This window comes from Strix aluco, chromosome 17 (assembly GCF_031877795.1).
Source record: "Strix aluco isolate bStrAlu1 chromosome 17, bStrAlu1.hap1, whole genome shotgun sequence".
Taxonomy (NCBI): Eukaryota; Metazoa; Chordata; class Aves; order Strigiformes; family Strigidae; genus Strix; species Strix aluco.
The window spans coordinates 1,672,240-1,690,250 of record NC_133947.1 but is presented as its reverse complement, the minus strand read 5'-3'; the positions used below and the strand labels follow the sequence as shown (position 1 = coordinate 1,690,250).

Genomic DNA, 18,011 nt, shown 5'->3' with positions numbered 1-18,011 from the left:
ACTCCTCTTTTGAACCACAAACTATTCCTGGCAGCTACTCAGCTAAAAAAGAGCTATAAAAAAGTCAGACTCATTCAAAGCAGAAGATGTCGGCTCTGTGTCATCATTGCTACAGACTGGAAAACGCCTGAGAGGGTCACCCTTGTTGACTTCCCTAAGTGACATCTGCAAGGCTTAAAAAAAACCCGACCTGCGGTCAGCACAAGTGCCCCAATGCACAGCTCTTGGCTGACTAAACACCTCTTCACATGCCACAGCCTCCCCGCAGGTCTGGGGACAGACCTGGGGCTCAGGGTGACACGGGGACAGACCTGGGGCTCAGGGCCTGACCCAAGAGATGTGAGCTTCGCCCTGGCCCGCACCGGCGGCAGATCCCAGCGCAGACAGGCTGCGCTTTGCCGTGGCTCAGGGAGGCTGGGTTTGGGCTCCGTGGGCTGTTGTGTGGTGTGGGTGGCTGGTGTGGTGTGATCAGGGGGTGGAGCACGTGCAAAAAGCAGGCAAGGGTTAGTGGAGTCAGAAGGTGATGGTCTGGGACTGGCAACACCACCTCTCTCCTCCAAATGAGACTAGGAAAGGGCTCTGGTGGCAGAGAATTGTATAATAAAATAACTTCTTTTGTTTCTTTCTTTAGAAAACATCTCTCACACATGGTATAAAAACAGGTAGTTTAGAAATAAATTTAAAGCTGGCTGTACCAGTGACTTCAGAGGCATCCTACACCCAACGTGTGTCTCAGCAGTAAACTCCCTTCTCCAAACAAAGCATGACAAACCAATGCAAGTGAATCCGCTGTGGGAAATACTGTTAAATAACTAAAAAAAACCCCGACAAAACCAAGCCCAGACAGTTGTAAACAAAGCCAGACAGTTTTCTTAAAAAAAGGGGGAGCTGGGTTCTTCCCCAGAAAAAAGGACCCTGGCCACATGTTTCTCTTCTGATAAAATATTGACCTTTGCTGAGTGCTGGAAAATCAGCGGCCAGCGCCCAGGGAGTGATCCCTCCGCCCGCAGAGCAGGACCCACCGCAGCTGCCACAGCACACTTTGACTCTGACCCATCGCTCCTCTCTAACGCTGCGTTTCAAGTTAGGTTTGGAAAGATTAATAAATTAATGAAGCCACAGAAGAAAAAAAAAAAAAAAAAAAAAAAAAATCAAAACAAAAGACCAAAACCACCCGAAAAGTTCGGTTCATGCTCTCAGTCCAGGAGGAAGCGCTCACGGACCTTCTCCTCGATGGAGTGCAGCTTGGCAGCTCGCAGAGCGTCCAGCAGCTCCTTGGTGACCTCGTAGTGCCCCTCTTTGAGTTGGGTGAGGAAAGTCCTGAACTTCTCCTGGACGGCTGCCTTGGTCCCCAGTGTCTGCTTCTTCGGCGAGCGCTCCAGGATTTGCTGCAGGCGCTTCAGCTTTCGGATGGGGATGTTCTGATATGCCACGAAGTCGATCATGGCTTGCTCACAGTCGTCGTCTCCTAGAGCTGGTGGGAGAAAAACACCCGGAGGTTAGAGGGAAGGTGACTGCGGGACACCGGGAGAGCAGGTCACAGCCCTACCGAGCCTCCCCATGGGACAGCGGCCCAGGGAGGGGGTAGATGCCCCATCCCTGGAAACATTCAAGGCCAGGTTGGACGGGGCTCTGAGCAACCTGATCTAGGTGAAGATGTCCCTGCCCGTGGGGCTGGATGGCCCTTAAAGGCCCCTTTCCAACCCAAACTGTTCGGTGTTCCTACGACACTGTCCTCACCTGGGCAGCACTCTCCAGCTGCGGCTCAGACCAGGGCTCCCAGCCCTGCCAGGAAAGCTGCCTCTCACAGCCCCCCTTCCCCATTCGGGGGGTATTTGAGCTCCCCTGGCCACGTACATCCACACCCACCCCGCTCTGCCCACGCAGGCAGGTGCCTGGGCAGAACACGAGTCCCGGCAGCAGCGTCTGGCTCGCAGTGGGCTCATCCTTTGCGCAGGTCAGGGGGGAAGAGGGAGGGCAGCCGGCTCATGCTGCCGGCAGCATGTGGTGGAACAAACAGAATACACGTCTTGCAACTGGAAAAAAGGGAGGTTGGAAGGAAGAGGAAGGAGGAAAGCACCAATCCAGCATCATTAACTGGCCAAAGCCCGTCTCCACCAGCTAACTGCCCTGGGAGGCTGGGTCCAGCCCTCGCCACAGGCTGGATTTCCCAGCAGCAGCCTCTACGGGGCAGTTAGAAACCAATGTGTAAAAGTTCCTGTAATTTTTTAAAAAGTAAATATACCTTTTCCATGCTCCTCCCTGCCAGGGAGTAGGGGAAGAGGGGAAACTCCAGAAAAACCTGAAGTAATTGCAGTAAATATTTACACGTTATTTTTCCTGATAGTTTCATTTCCCCACACAGATTTTTGACATCTTGGGACGGGATCAGCTCCAGGCACAGCCCAGACTGGAGCTTTTGGACAGACTTTGTCCTGGCTAAAGTGCCGCTGGAGTGTGTCCAGTGTAAGGAATGAAATCACAAAGAATTTTCAAGAAACCAAGGCCAAACGATTACTCAATCAAGGAGACACTAGCCCAGTTTTGTGTCGTTGTAAACTGGGAAAGGTTTCACTGGTTATAGTGGGGTGGGTCAGGCTCCCTTGCCCAGACTCTGCCTCTCCTGCAGACTCGGGGTTTATACTGAATTGCTGCGGCGGTTGCTGTTGCAGCAGGGAGGAAGGCAGGTGCCTGCACGCCTCCCGAGTGAAATCATGATGAACCAGAGTTAAAAATACCCGTCAGCTCCCATTGCTCATGGGCTTCTCTTGCTCTATAAATAGCTGAAAGGCCGGGCTGGCCGCGGATGCCGTTGCCTAAGGAGCGGCAGCGCACGTGCTGCTGACGCTGCTCTCACCTGACCACCCCCAGCTCCCCGGGACCGCGTCCTGCTGACGACGGAGCTTCCCATCCCCTCTCCTGGCGAGGAGCTCGGGGCGTGAGTCAGGCTTTGTAAGGGGAAATGCCCCACGTTGGCGGTGCCAGGGGAGGATGGAAAGGCGAGAGCTCCTCTCCCACGCTGCTGGGGGGAAGAGCCTCCTTGCTCCATGGAGAAGCTCTTCTATCAAGCTTCATTTTTTTGTACTGGAACAACCTCCCCAGGGATGCAGAGGCGTCCCCATCGCTGGAGGTTTTCAGGATGAGGCTGGACATGGCGCTGGATAAACTCATCCAGGCTCCCTTTCCCATCAAAGGTTGGACCAGATGAACTTCCAAAGTCCCTTCCAGCCTGGGCTCTTCTATGGCTCTATGATTGATTTTTTTTTTTGGAAGTTCAAGAGCGCAGGTTCACTGCCACCCAGGTCAGTCACGCTGAATCAATCTCCTGTCTATCTAGGCTGGATGCTCAGGGCAGAGCGGGTGGTTCGAAACAGCTGCCCCTGACATCAGGGCCTTGAGATGCTTTTCAGTCCCTTTCTTATCCCCTAATTTCACAGAATCACCGAATCATCAAGGTTGGAAAAGATCTTGAAGCTCATCTAGTCCAACCTTTAACCTAACTTGTTGGGGTGCATGTTACAAAGCAGCCCCAGAGCCAGCCCATCGCTGTCCCTGGCTCCTTTGCCAAGAAAGGTTGGGCCAGATGGTCCTTGAGGTCCCTCCCAACCTGGTATTCGATGATCCCACGATCTGTGTCCACTGGCAGCTCCTGCCCAACCTTCAGCCTCCGCCGAGGCTCAGCACTACGTCTGCACTATCACGGTGACACAGTTGACACCACGTCTCCACTTTTTCACCTAACAGGTCAAAATCCACCCTACGCTCAGCTCCGATGAACCTTGGACTCTGCCCCATCCAACCTGCACGAGACAAGGTTGCGGCCGCAATAGAAACTTCCTGGAAAACAGCCTGAAAGCCGGGAGAGGCGAACGCGGGAAGACGTCAGGAGCCGAGCTGGTGGCTTGGCCCTTCACACCGCGTCTGTTTACATGACCACCAGTATTGGTTATCACTGCGAGCTATCAGCTACAGCCACCAAAACTGTCCTCGTGCCCCAGCACCCCCAGTTACCCCAGTTCCTGGTGAGAACCAGCGGGATTTCACTGCCAGCTCTTTGTTCTCGCTGAGCAAGGAGCCTGCATGGGCTCTGGCTGAGCAGGGGCCGTTGCAGGACCGACCCCGGAGGGAGAGGAAGGCAGACAGTCTGTATTTTATCCATAATTACTATTAATTATGGATCACTCCGTACTTTTACAAGCTGTTTCACCTCGTTTTGCATCTACATAGAAAATGTCACCAGAAAGTTCACTCTTGGTCCCAGCATCCCCCCCCGGCCTGCAGAGCCGTGGCTCACCTGGTGCCTGTGTGCTGTTGCTTCCCCCCAGTTTGCAGGAGGTGCAGAGGGTGTCGTGGTACTTGTTGCCCTGCACGTTGGTCACCTTCCCCTGCTGCTCACAGTCCTGGTGTGGCTGGCACGGCTTGGTGCTGGAGTTGGAGGAGGAGAAGAAGCCACGTGGGCAGGGGCGGCACTGGGTGTTCTCGAAGGGGGTACCTGTGTGCGGGGAGAGAAGGGGGGAGCGTCAGCCTGGGGTGACGAGCTGGCAGGGGAGCAGGGGTGGGAGCTGGGGACAATGTCAGCAGAGCAAAGTACCAGACACCATTCGAGCACCAGGGTGATGGTTTGGAAATGATCATCGCCTGCAGCCCCCCCCCCCCAACCCCGGGGACCGTGTGTCCTCTTGTAGGGCAAACAGCAACGCTTTCCCCCCTCATCTCCCAAGCCAAAGCATTTGGTACGTGCTGATAAACTGTCACCAGCCTCCAGACCCAGGAGATCTCATCTGCTATGGAAAAGGGCCACCTCCTGGGCAGGAGACACCAGCGGGGACGATGGGTAAACTGAGTGACAAACCGGCCCTTTGAACCACAGCAGAGTCAGGAGGCTCCTGGCCAAGTGAAAGTAAAAGTTGCTGAGAAGGTGAAAACCTCTCGCTTCTGCAGCGCCGCAGATTCCCCCCCGCCCCGGCTCCAGGCCAGATCCGCCGCTGGTTCACAGGGACCAGCGGGAGCGAGATTGCGCCAGGGTGTCTCACACATTCCTTGGGAGAAGAGGGAACGGCCCTGATGGCAGAAAACCTCACGTCCCTTTTCATCTCCTCTTCATACATGCAGTTAAGAACAAGGTTTCCACCTTGTTGCAACCCGCCTCGGGCCATTTTGGCTCTACCACAAATGCAGCTGATGATCCCAACACCTGAGCGATATTTGCAAATGGAAAACCCTAAAAAAAGCCCGTGTCCCCAGAGGAACCGCACACGGATCACAGCACCCATTCGCCCTGGAAGCCAGCGAGCTCTCCCCAGGGCCCACTGCATCCCTGTCCAGCCACAAGAGCTCACGGCCCCCGGGCTCTGCCCACCCGCGCTGGTCCTTGCCCTGGGGCTCGGAGGTCTGGGCTGGGGTAGCATCATTCTCCACGCAAGAAGCCATTTGTAAGAAAAAATTAATAATGATAACAAAAAATTAGCTTGTCCTCAAATGCCCCAGCTTGCTCGCATGCCTCCTCAGTGCTCCAGCCAACCCTCCAGCCAAATTTGATGTTTAATTTCAGAGGCCTTCCCCGCACTCTTGGAGACCGAGGTCAGCTCTTGCTGCTTTACCGTGTTTTGTAACAGTCACATCTTATGGAAAAAATTAAACCCCAAACCTTAACCATCAGCATCAGCTGAAAACAACAGGTATTTCTCCTCTGGCCTGCGAGCCTGGAGCTCTTCTGTGCCGCACATGGAAGGACTTCAAAAGCCTCCACGCTTCAAAGCACGAAGCAGGGTAACGCTGGTTTTGCTGATGCTGCCCACGCTGTGGTTTCCTGGTCCTCGGACACTCAGGGAACAGCGAAAGCGAAACCTGCTCATAGGCAACTTGTATTTTTAGAAAGTTTGCCCACATAGAAATGGGGGCAACGAAGGGAGCAGGCAAATTGTGCTGGGGAAACAAGGGAAAAATAACCCCCTTAAAATCTCTTGTGACTTACATCTTACCAGGAGACGGCGTCTCGGCCTCGTGAATCTCCCCCAGACGTGAAACAAAACGAGGCTGATTTATGGTTTTGGAACCTATCCACGTATCCATTTCATGTTTTGAATACAGCTGCTCCAAATTACTCAGTAAAAAACCACAAAACCCAGCCCCAGAGCTACACGCTCACCAGTCCTACCCTTGCATCATTAACAGCCCTTTTCAGGCCAGATAATTAGCTCCCTGGCTACCCGCCTGCAAGGAAAAGGGAGCTGACAGAGGAGCTGGAGCTGCTCAGACTTTTCCACCCGCTGAGAGCCCCGCTGGGACGAGCTGCTGCTCCTGGGACGGGTGAATCACGGCCCAGCTCTGCCTGTTGCAGCACGTGAAGCCGGTAATCAGGATTGCCACGTCCCAACTGTGCGTGGTGCTGGGGGATTTCAAAGACTTTTCAAAGCAAAAGTGAGGGAAAAACCAAACAAATCACTCCTTGGAAAAGAAGTTGGGACCAGTTTCACATGCTAGCAAGGACGGCAGCACGCTGGTGAGCACAAGGGGAATAGGTCGGGCTACAGGCAACCGTCAGCCTCTTGATTTTTAGCTCCATCCTTGATTTTTAGCTCCAGTAGAGATTTTGGGATGTGCCAAGAGCCTCGCAGCACGCCCACCGCTGCCGCCTGGTTAGGGCACTTACCCGGTTTCTCTACGCCAGAGCCCGGCGGACACTCGGAGTGCCTGATGCAGAACTCCATCTCGGAGTAGTAGCCCTCCTGGCACTGACAGACGCGGTTGTGGGTGGAATTGCACTGCTGCACCTCCACCTGCTTCTCCTCGCAGATGACGTTACAGTACCGGCACTTCTCCAGGTAGTTCCAGTACTGTGTGTAGTGCAAATCCGGGCAGGGCTCGCACACCGTCTGTCTGTCCCTGGTGCAGTGTTGTGCCACGAAGGTCCCCGGCGGGCACTGCTGGCACGTGAGCTTCTCGTGTGTCACAGCATCTTTCCATGGGTAAGTGGGTTGGGCGCTGGAGCCGAGCTCAGCCGGGAGGAGGAGGAGGAGGAGAGGGGCAAACGTCCACTGCAGCAGAGACAGCGCAAAGAGCCCTCAGCTCGTCCTCTCGCAGAGGCAGAAGCGGCAAACGCGGCCGCCGCGCCACAGGATTCGTTACCGCTGTAGACGGGAGAAATTATTCCCCCGCCACGCTCTGACCCCAGCCCCAGGGGTGAAGCAACGGTGGCACCGGGGACCCACCGCTGCCCCCCACGTGCCTCCCCATCACCCTCCGCTGCCATCCCGCGTGGCAGAGCTCCCTCCCCAAACGATGCTTCTCAAACCCATTTTGTGGTGCCTTCACAACCCTGTTTCCCTCTTCTAGTGCTAAAAGCAGCTCCAGCTCATTCTCCCCCTCTTTTCACCCCAGTCCGTTCCCCACCATTTGGGGTAAGACCTTTGCAGATCAAGAAGCAGAAGGGGAGTTTTTCAAACTAGCAAATCCCCAGCGTGCTCCATAGGAACTAAACTTTTTCTGGGAACCCAGACACTCCATATAGGACCGGAAGATCCCAGAGTGGTGTCTGTCCCCCCCGTCCTTTTCCCAGCCCACGTTCCCAGCCTTCCGAGCAGACAGCACATTACCTGGGACAGATGCCTTCGGCTCGGCACGTGGCGGGGTGGCATCACACCGAGGGCTTCCGAGCGCCGTGACCAGGACTCTGGGGAGACAGAGAGAGTTCCTCAGGGGCTGGAGCTCCTCTCGGCAGCAGCAGCAGCACCGATCCCGCCGCCCGGCTTTAAAGCTGAAAGAGAACGATGGGCGGGTAAGGACGGTTATGAAAGGCTGAGTTTTTATAACAGTCCTTCCTCCGAGGGAGACGCGGCTCTCCCCGGCCCAGGGGCAGCGGCAGACCCCGCTCCTGACTCACTCATCGCCCTGACACGCGTAAGTGCTCGGAGGAGGGAAGTCCCCCCCAAAATCGGGAGCAGCAGCTGCGGGCGAGGCGGTGGGGCAGCAGCCGAGGCCTCCCTCCCCATCCCACCCCATCCCATCCCCCGGAGCGCCTGCCCTCCCTCCCCAGCCCCATCCCTCCCCTCCTCATCCCAGCCCCCGGCAGCGGCTCCTCCCCGGGAGCGCTCCCTGCCCCGCACCCTCGCTCCGCGCCGCTCCGCGCCTCTCCCCTCGCCGGGCAGCACCTTTATAGCCCAGCCTGTGGGAAAGACCCTCTTACGCAAGGCCCGAGGGATCCCGGCCCCCCCGCCCCAACCTCCCGGGCTCCCGGTGTGGCGGGTCCGGGGCCCCGTCCAGCTCCGCGGTTGCCCGAACGCTCCTTTCGCTCCCATTTCTGCTTTTGTGTGGAGCTCTCGGGGCAGCAAAAGGTGTTTTTTTGACTTGTGTGGAAGGAGGAGGCAGGTAGGAAGCGCAGAGCTGGGAGTGGGACAGGGGCACGTTGAGGATTTTTTTTTTTTTTTTTTTTTTTTTGGCTGGGGAAATGCCCCCCGTGAACACGCTGTTCCCAGCCTATAAATAACTTCCCAGTAACAGCCTTTGCCTCTGGCTGCTGGGGGCACAGTTCGCCCCCAAACCACAGCCCAGAGGAGCCCTTTTGGGCCGGGGCTGGAAACAGTGAAAGTGGTCCTGGGGGGGGGGGTGGTGGTGTTCCAGCCAGGGACAGGAGCAACCCCCCCGCTGGGCCCAGGGCACTAACCCTGCTAAAACAGCCCCAATTTTGAGTGATTAGGCAATGCATTCCTGAAGCTTTAACCTTCTCAGGAGCAGAGGATGACACCCTAACTCCGACTGTAACGCTAAAACACTCAGAGGTACCTGTTGGGGGATAACGACATCCAGCAGCAGAGGAGGTCGGCGTTTAACTATCTTAGAGGTGCCACTTTGCTGTAAATCTGAGACCCCAAAGATTTCAGTGGACCCTGAACTCAGGCTGTAGGCACAGCACTGAGCAGAGCCAGGCTGTGCCTGCCCACTCTGCACTGCCCCGGCGTAAATCCGTCAGCCTCAGGTGCTGGGTCCTTCTGCCCGTCTCACCCGCTTCTCTCTGAAGGCGAGAAAATCCAAAGGCACCTCTGCAAGGAGCAGGCTGGGGGGCTGATGGTCCCCCTGCTCCAGCCCCCAAACTGCAAGCCCCAGGGGAAGGAGGAAAAGCACAGGATGTAAAAAAAAGAGTGTAAAAGCAGGAGAGCTCCGTAGTGAGCTGGTGAAGAGCAGAGCACACACTGTACCTGAAACCCAGCCGCTGAGTTCCCTCCCTGACACCACCTCTCCTGTCAGGAACGGTGCCCCAAGGCAGAGAAAAGGGGGAAAGCTGCAAGCGATTCCAAACAGCTGAGAAAAAAAAAGTTCAGCTTTCTTCTTGGTTTTAAACTTCACAATCAGTGGAAGGAAAGAAAACAAACACACCTACCAACAAATCACATCCTAAGGCCCGGAGCAGCCAGCTGGGGAATCCGGTGGGTTTTGCACTGCACCCGCTTAACATCATCTTCATCTGAGAAAAGGGCAAGAGAGCGCCCTGCAACCTGCGCCGCTACCATCACACAAACCAACCCCCCGGCTCCCACGTCACAACCCTGTGGCCTCTCCTCCGGGCACAGCCCACGGGTCCTGGGACACCCCCATCACCCCCCCGGCCTCAGGCAGGGCTCTGCCAGGCCCGGCTTGGCGCGGTGAGCAGCAGGCCTGTGACTGGGAACCATACCAGTTGGTAGGTTTGAAACCAGCAGAGTGGCACCCCCGTATTATCTCTAAGATAAACCAGGGATAACCACCACCAGCCCACAAAGCATTGCTGGCTCAGAATAGTGTGGAGACACCAGTCCAAAACCAGTAGCCAGTCCATAAACACACTTGTTTAATGCCCAACTTCCCAAACATCCCCCTGTGGAGGCACTGAAGGGGCTAAAATATCCTCCCGCAAGTCCTTTGCTGTGGAAGTGCTGGTTTTAGTCTCACTGCTCTGGGGTCGGGCTCTGCTGGCTGGAGACCTCTGACCACAAGGACACCAGCTGCTGCCTCTGAAAACAGCAGCACTCGGTACCCGCGCTGGGGCTCTGAATAAATGTCCCACCCTTTGAGCTGCAAGAAAGCAATTCCACGTGGGAATAGGGCTGCCCACAAGGAATAGGACCTGTTTTTACAAGCCAACCCAACACCCTCGAAATCAGCTTCTCGGGCAGCTGTCACAATTTGTATTTCTCTCGAGCATCTCCCACTCCCACCTCCATCCTCTGCTCTACGGGGCAGCTCAGGCCACTGAGCAGTTCTAAGCATCAAACACCAAATACAGAATCGCAGAAAAATTTTGAAAATTTTGTACTCTGTTTCATATTGGGAGGCCCAACACCACAATGAGTGTTTTGAGAGCTGTGACACACAGGGCTGAGCTGTGGGTCCGAACCACAACCCTCTGGAGCAGCATCTCTCTCCTTTGCAAGAAAACTGGGCTCCTCGTGTCCTCATCTCTCCGTGCCCCCAAATAATCTTTTCACACTTGTTCCCTCCATGTCTACTCACACCTTGTACGTTGGTATTATCCAACATGCACAGCCCAGGCCCAAACAGCTTGTTCATACCCAGGTGCTATCTAGAAGGTGTCCTGAAGAGTAACATGGGCTGGAGCTGGGGGCACTTGTGGCTGGGGAGGGGGGAGCTCATCCCTAACAGTCTCCCTCGTCCTCCAGCAACCCCCAAGGAGAGGGGCAGCATCTGTCTCAAAGAGACTCTGAACAGGCATTTGTGAACAGTCACAACCAGATCAGGCCCTCAAAAAGCGAGTGCAAAGTCTCCAGGAAGGTGGAGCCCTAGTGAGGTGGTGAGAGGACGTGGAGGTTTTTCTCCCCAGGAGCCAGCAGCCAAGTCATTTTGCGTATCATTACAGAGAATTAACACTTGAGCATTTGCCTTCTGCAACACCAGAACGAGCCTCTCGCCTCCACCTGTCAGTCCCTGGATCTGCCGATGGGGAATCTTTTGGACTTTATTCTTAACGCTGTTAAAGATGGAACCTACAAGAGCTAAAACACCCCATTTACAAAGAAAATCAAACCCAGCTTCCTGCTCTCCAGGGAGAAGCAATCCCCTATGGTCAGAAGGAATCCAAAGCTCCTTCCAGGAAGATCAGTTTCTCCCCACCACGGTTAAAGAAACAACTCTGGCTCCAGCTGGAGGCGAAGGGCTCAGTATTTCGGTCCGACTGCAGGGCCTGGGCTGTGTTTATTTGCACCGAAGGGGCAATGGGCTGATCTTCACAGGCCGCTCTCAAACGGATTTTAATTCAACTGCTGGTTTATCTGAGTCACTTGTAGCTCCCCAAAGTAATCCCCATGATTTGTAACACCTTTTGACATAAGCCAAGGACTAATGGGGCTTTGCTTTGTCAGCATGCATCATCTCAGTAATTAAATGTATCAATTAACCTCCCAGCACTCCCCTGGGACTGAGGCACATCCTCTTGGAGATATTTTTTGGGTGAAATTCATCACTAGTTTGAGTCAAGCACTAAGACCCACACTGCAGCTGCCCTGGCTGGAGAGTTTAAGCGAAGCCTCTTTAGTCTGGGCTCAGCCCACCCAAGGACAGCCTGGCCTTTCAGAGCAGCTTCGTGCAACGGCAACGCGTTTCCTTCTCTGGTAGGCAGGAGCCTGATCTCAGTTTTCCTATGGCGGATTTCCCATGGTTCTTTAGCCTGTTTTCAGCCCTCTTGCTGACATATCTGGACTTTTCCAAGAAGCTGCAACAGAAATCAAGTCATCGAGCCTTTTGCAAACTCGTGAGTAGCTTGAAGTGACCAAGGGTCACACTGCGATGTTTGTGAGAGGATTACTCAAAAGAGTTTATCTGAACGGCTTCATCTCTTCTCTGTCTCCCTCCGTATTCTGCTTCGACTGAAAGAAAACCAAAGAGCACCTGCTTACACCTCTGCGTGGGTGGAGGGACCCGCAAGATGGACGAAGCAGAGGCAGGTACATCCTGGAGGGCACCTCAGGGCAGTTCCTGTGTCCTCCTCACGGTAACTGCTGCGATGGAAGTCGCCAGCGAGCTCGAAGTCCGCAGCTCCTCACCACACCGCACTGTAGCATCACCAATTAATTTTTTTCTGAATTTAACTGACAAAAATTTGTCAGATTAATATTTAGAGTGTGAAATACCACGTCAGTGGGACAGAAAGAGCAACCTCAATCTTTTAGGGAGTCAGAGTCCGGTAGAATAACCACCTTCGATTAATCTTTTCCTGTCTGTTGTTTCACTTGTCCAGTGAACGTCCCAGCGTGGGTTTACAGGGTCACTGAAAAGCAAAAACTTGACTCACTACTGACTTTCTGACCTGCAGAGGTAGCTTAGCAAAGGGATTCAGCATCATGTTCTCATGGCTCTGATCTCACTTCCCCACACAGGGCATCATTTCACACTTCTGGGAGCTTCGGGGTGCCCAGCAGCACTGCTTTTTGAAACTATTCTTGCAAAATCAGGTTTCTCACTAAAGTTCAGAGAAAAATCTGAAAAGCAAAGAAATTCCTCACTCTCAGTCAGTAGCCACTCCTCCAAGTAAAGACACAGTTCACGTCTTTCCTATAAAACAGCTGTTTTGTTATTTTTGGTCTCTTTCCCGAGTCCTTTCAGCCTTACGTGGGAAAAACAACGGGAAAAGCCTTTTCAGTGACAAACCACTAAAACAAGACACTATCCCAGGTACAGTCATAGCACTGGCAAGGCAGGGGCAATAAACAGAGATTAATATCTACGTCCTTCATGATCTGTAACTCATGTGTCATTTGCTGCCCCAAATCAGCAAGGAGTGTCCACAATGGGTTTTCCTCTTCCTGAGCACTCCATTGGGATCAGTTCCTCTAACCACTTCAAGCAATCTAGATTTTTTTTTTTTCTGAAACAATTGTTTTCACTTTCTGCTCTTTATAAGTGATGTACCATCTGTGTCTCCTTCTTGTAAATTCAATTAGTTCCAAGACGACAAGAGATCACTATCTGCAGCACGTCCTGACAGCTGGTTCCTACAGACCCTCTTCTTCAAGGTTTCACTGGAAGCAGCTTTATCGCTGGGGCGGTGGGGGAGGAAGCAGCATTCTAAACACATTTAGGAGGATCGTATCGGGGTCACGAGAGGTTCGGTGACGCACAAGCCTCGGAACATTTCTTTGGAATTTGGGGAGTGGAAATGCGTGGGGACAGTCCTTGGTGAGAACAGATTCTCCAGCAACCTGCCACGGGGAAGGCACGGACCCCGCAGTGCCCGGCTACGGGGCAGAGGCTGGAGAGGGCCAGAGGACAGGTAACCTCGCTGCCACACGTCTACCATAAACCAGGGAGGGATGCCCTGGAAGCCCCAGCATAAACACTCTAAGAGGGAACAGGGCTGCTGTTTAGTGACACCAAGCGATCTGCAAGGGTAGAGACCTGGAGACCTCAAGTTCAGAGTCGTGTTTTCCCACAAGAGTTCCTTTGGGTTTACAGTAAAACCTGCTGAAGGACAATGCCATGTAAAAGCCTATTTGCTCATCACCAGTCAGGGGTGCAGCAGCTTGCCTTTTTTTTTTTTTTAAATTGACAGGCATAACTTTTCAGTAAACATCTCCAAGACAGGTCAGGAACGACAGAATCATTAAATTCTGTCATTAAGGCTAAAACTAAGCAGATAAGCCTCCAACAAGGACAACCTCCTGCAGGCTGGATGCTCTCCCATCTCCAGGATGCGTTCGCATCCCTCTGTCCTGCCCAAGAGCTGCTGGCAGCAGGGAACCAGCCTTCCAGACCCACTGCAGTGCGATCCCCACTGCAGCAGAAAGCAACAACGAAGCCAATCAACTCCGAATCAATTCCATCTGTGCACAGCAGACTCACCCATGGGGACATGGAAGCATTTCAGAGCTTGTCAGAGGGTTCAGCTAGTGAAGGCACATCAACAGTAAACCTCTGCAGCAAGATGATCCAACTGCTGAAGAGTAAGAGAAGGAACGTGGGAATCTCTTGATGGCACTGAGATATTTTTAATGTAGTTCCTCCGCTCCATCTCACTAACAACAGAGCGTGCCCAGCTAGGAACAGTCTCCAGAACTAAAACAACTCTAGTGGCAAGGAAAAAGCACAGCTAGAAAAATATTCTAACTGAGAAGGAAAAAAAAAAAAGAGTGTAATAATCTTTGTCCCTTTAAGTGTTTCACTTAGTCTTGCTGGGTCCCACAGCAGTTCTGCAGTTCGTAGCAGGCAATTCCCAACAGGCAAACCCAAAGCCATCATTTCACTGCCTCACTGGCAGCCAAAGCTCGTGGCCTGGGCTGTGGTTTCCCTCCAGTGGCATAAGCACTAAGCTGCAGTTCTCCCCACGGAGAGATCTTCAGAGTAGACAAGGCACTGAACTACTCTACCACTAAACAACACAGTGCTGCTGGCTGCTCCCAGCCTTCGCTCTGCTCTCTCCGATCTCCCATTCCGCTCCTCGCCAAGACAGCGCCGAGAATTCAAAACGAGCGTCTGGAAGAAGTTGCAGGGACGTGCTCGGAAGCAGCCGTGAGCCCTGTCCCACACAGGGAATCCACATCACCCCAAAGCTGCTGACTGACAAACATCAGCATTGGCCTGACCTGTCTTCCCCTGAGAGCATCTATCTTTTTTTTTTTTTTTTTAAAAAAAAAAAAACAACCACTTTTGTAATGCAATAGTTATTGCTATACTTGTTAAAAAAGCAAAAGAGAACAAATGATGATAAGGAGCACTCAGGGCACAACTTGTGAAGGTGCAGCCTCAACAAAAAACCCCTTGACCAACAAATAAAATTAAGCACATTTCAGGAATGGAGTTGCTTTGGTTTTGGGAAACAAAGCTGTCTTCTTCCATGTTTCTGGCAAGATTTCAGTCCAGCGAAACGCAGCTTTTCCATCATTAAACACAACAGCCACCTCGCTACAAAACTCAGAGCCCTTTTGGAAGACAAGAGTTAAACACTACTGCCTTCAACACCATCACTCCAAATCCTTTCCTGTTCATTTTTACATTTTCCTGTATTTTTTTCCCACTTAGATTTCAAATATCTAGAGCTTTCTCTGAATTATATTTATTCTTGTTCTCAGAACCTAAGCCACTATCAGCAGTGTGCTGAACCAATACACAAATAGAAGGTAAAATTCATTCACAGATTTAAACATGTCAGAATATATGCTCGCCCAAAATTACCTTCATTCCCATCTAAATCTCCATTATTTCTAATTATTAGTTAATGAAATACAGAGAGTTCCTGTTTCACTGCCATTTAAGAACACCACTTTTCTTGTTCTTCAGGTAGTCTGACCAGTGAACCCTGACTGGAATACTCACACGTTATTCGACACTTCAGTGCACGAGGCAGTATCACGCACACTATGAGACTGTTTCTATGGGAAGTGGATTCCAGTCTGAAAAAAGAAATTTCTCAGTGAGGACCAATATCCCAGCAACGGTGAGATCTGAAGTGACACCAGTTTTGAATTCCATAACTGGGGGAAATAAGGACCTTTGATATTTTTGTTAAAATGCAGCTCACTTTTCAATTTTATCAATTATTAACATCAAATTTTCCAAAATTCCATTGGTATGAAAATCCACCAACAGGCTGAGGAAAAACACACCCCTAAAATTACCAGAGAATATACTCTTCCAGACAATTCTGAAAACATATGCTATATGAAGGGTCTCTGTCCTCACAGGAACCCCAAAACTAATTAGCAAGTGACAACACAATCCTTTGTTCATTTTTGTGAAACAAAAAATATTCAAGTGTCGAAAATCCCACAGTATAACCCTTTCCACTTACTCCTACCCAATGTTTTTATATCCTGTAAAAATTTTTTTTAAATCAAACAAAACCCAATTAAGACAAAAATGGTTTTATTTAAAGTTTAATTTACAGTCGCTACTGAAGATTTACAATTGATACAATTTTTCAAGTTAACCACTTATATCCACTACTCACAGAGAGTGGAAGTACGAAGGATTTTTTTTTTAACCCATCTAACCCAATTTATTTTAAAGTTCTAAATCAATTAGTTCCTTTTTGTTCTTGGAAAGTAAACATCAGATAACACAGGCACAGTGGAAATATCAGTACTGAGCAGAAAATAAAGCCTCCTTAGAAGCATGTTTTAAAAAAATCCCAGCACGACAGAAGGAATCAGGCTTTGGGGTGCACATGTTCACTACCCGACCACGGGAATTTGTTTTTGTTTTTGTTTTTTTTTTTTAAAAAAAGTCACCCTTTCAGGATCTTCTGCTATGGGAGACAGCAGATGCTGCCAGACAGCCAGTGTGAATCATTTCTTCCAGGAACACCAGGGGGGTAAGGATGGGGAGTCTGGGCAGCTTGGTTCCACTGTACTACCGTCTCCAGGGTTTTTCCAGGATCTGGTATTACCTGAAGGGCCTGTGAGTGACAGTCGCCCCCAGGATATAAAATTTCAGCCTGGGTGGCCACAGCAGAATTTACAGGCTAAAGTAATTAAGAAATTAACCTTCTTAGTTCTAACAGAAGACAATATTCTGCTTTGTCTCCTGCCAGTGGTTGGAGAGAGAGACCTTTCAGACTCGATCACCTTTGTAGGAAGAACTGATACGTGTTGGTGCACAGTATGAATCAAAGATATTTACATGAACCTTCATCCTGCTGCTGCTCAGCTCGAGAGCCAGAGTGCAGCGATTTCTTCCTGCTGGTGCAAAGTACTCATCCTTCCTGTCAGTGAGATTAGGACCAGAAGAAAACTTGGATTAATCGCTGCTTCTTCACATCACTGTGGCACTCTGGGCACTTCTTCACCATCTATATAAATAAATGAACAAAATACATAGATATTAAATTTCTCTATCAAGTCTGCAACTGTCCAATACGAACGATAAGCCATGTAGTCATTTTACAGTCCCCAAGATAGTGTTTTTAATATTTGTCAAGGCAGTGTTACTGTGCAGTCAGTTATTTAACTGCTAGTAATAAAAGGAGAAGAAAGCCTCTCAGTGAAGTAGCAACAACTTTACAGCAGTTATCTCAAGTTAACTACAGCTGTGACATATCTGGAAAACTAAAATACAGGAATGAGGAAATACAGAGCCTGCAAGAGCTGTTGTGAAGTAAAGGTGTTGTTAGAGAAATCCCATAAGATGGCTGGTGAGTTCCCTGAACTCCTGCTTCCTCTTGCACAGATGAGAAGGAAGTGGTCCGGGCATACCAGGACATCAGTGATAGATGTGGTCATGACCAACCAAGGGTTTTGCAGGGGAAACAAGCACATTTATTTCTTCATACCACCCCACACCTTTCTCAATTAACAGCAGAAGATTGGGTTCATGAGGCAACCGTGTCTCCAGCCACGTTCCACTTTACTTCTTCACTAATCTTAAAGCCTGGTCTTTAGCCATTTGACCTGCAGATGAACCTCAACTGTTTTTTTGATATCTTGCAAATTACTGGTAAAACTAAAATGCTCTGCTTATTTCAAATGATATAGTAAAAAAGTGTTTTAAATTAATCTTTATGAGACAATTGCCAGCTCCATATGATGTTACCTACAGCAGCGGGAGTGCGCAGGCTTCGCTGCAGTATGGAAGTTAATCACTGCAAAGTGGGTTTGGGCACTAGTATTTTGAGTCTAGAAACATTAATTGAAATACCATAAACAGAGGGGGAGAGGAAAACTCACTTTACCTCCCAGTAGACAATGATTTGTCAAAAGAGCTCTGAAAATTTTAACTGGAATATATAATTGTGAAATCTCGTATTATTTGCCCATATTACAGATAGTCCAAATGAGAATAACTCTGGAAAACCTGCAAAAAGGGCATGAATAAACGATGCATTTAAACATTGAAAAGCAGCAGTAGACCTCTGCACAGAACACTAAAACCAAAAGCAGCACACACTGGCACAGCACCTACAAGACTTCCCCTAATGCACTGAAAAATCACCCAACAGCCGCCGGCGCTGATCCCTCTAATGCCCCTCCAGCTGCAGGGAGTTCTGTCTGCTCCTCCAAAAGCTTCTAAAACATTTCAAAATTATTTACTGT

At 50.9% G+C, this 18,011-nt stretch overlaps 2 protein-coding genes and 1 long non-coding RNA gene across 13 annotated transcripts in view; 1 reads left to right on the top strand and 2 right to left on the bottom strand.

The window, feature by feature from the left end:
- Positions 1–580: 580 nt before the first annotated feature.
- On the bottom strand, positions 581–13,878 carry TNFRSF6B (TNF receptor superfamily member 6b). 5 transcript variants are annotated; one of them, XM_074843661.1, is made up of 7 exons: positions 13,828–13,878; positions 9,377–9,460; positions 9,195–9,297; positions 7,596–7,672; positions 6,653–7,037; positions 4,295–4,492; positions 581–1,474 (listed from the first exon to the last, which is right to left on the bottom strand). In XM_074843661.1, exons 1-7 carry the CDS (start codon positions 13,837–13,839, stop codon positions 1,197–1,199), a joined length of 1,137 nt encoding a protein of 378 aa, XP_074699762.1. In that variant the 5' UTR covers positions 13,840–13,878; the 3' UTR covers positions 581–1,196. The 5 variants fall into 5 exon arrangements, with proteins under 5 accessions (XP_074699762.1, XP_074699765.1, XP_074699767.1 ...); XM_074843664.1 differs by lacking the exons at positions 9,377–9,460; positions 13,828–13,878 and adding an exon at positions 8,782–9,089 and having other exon boundaries at positions 9,195–9,298; XM_074843666.1 differs by lacking the exons at positions 9,195–9,297; positions 9,377–9,460; positions 13,828–13,878 and adding an exon at positions 8,222–8,240.
- On the top strand, positions 5,661–16,616 carry LOC141931486 (uncharacterized). 2 transcript variants are annotated; one of them, XR_012625592.1, is made up of 3 exons: positions 5,661–6,502; positions 15,262–15,418; positions 16,514–16,616. It is a non-coding gene; the product is annotated as an uncharacterized LOC141931486 (long non-coding RNA). The 2 variants fall into 2 exon arrangements; XR_012625593.1 differs by lacking the exon at positions 5,661–6,502 and adding an exon at positions 7,652–7,777.
- RTEL1 (regulator of telomere elongation helicase 1) overlaps positions 15,280–18,011 on the bottom strand; it is a 50,657-nt gene continuing 47,925 nt past the window's right edge. For 5 of the 6 annotated variants that reach the window (XM_074843617.1, XM_074843619.1, XM_074843620.1 and 2 more), the window contains one exon: positions 15,830–16,771. In XM_074843617.1, the coding sequence (XP_074699718.1) occupies positions 16,697–16,771 (75 nt within the window). In that variant the 3' untranslated portion in view covers positions 15,830–16,696. Of the gene's footprint in view, positions 15,375–15,829; positions 16,772–18,011 lie in introns of those variants that run through there. The other variant, XR_012625589.1, reaches the window with a different exon arrangement.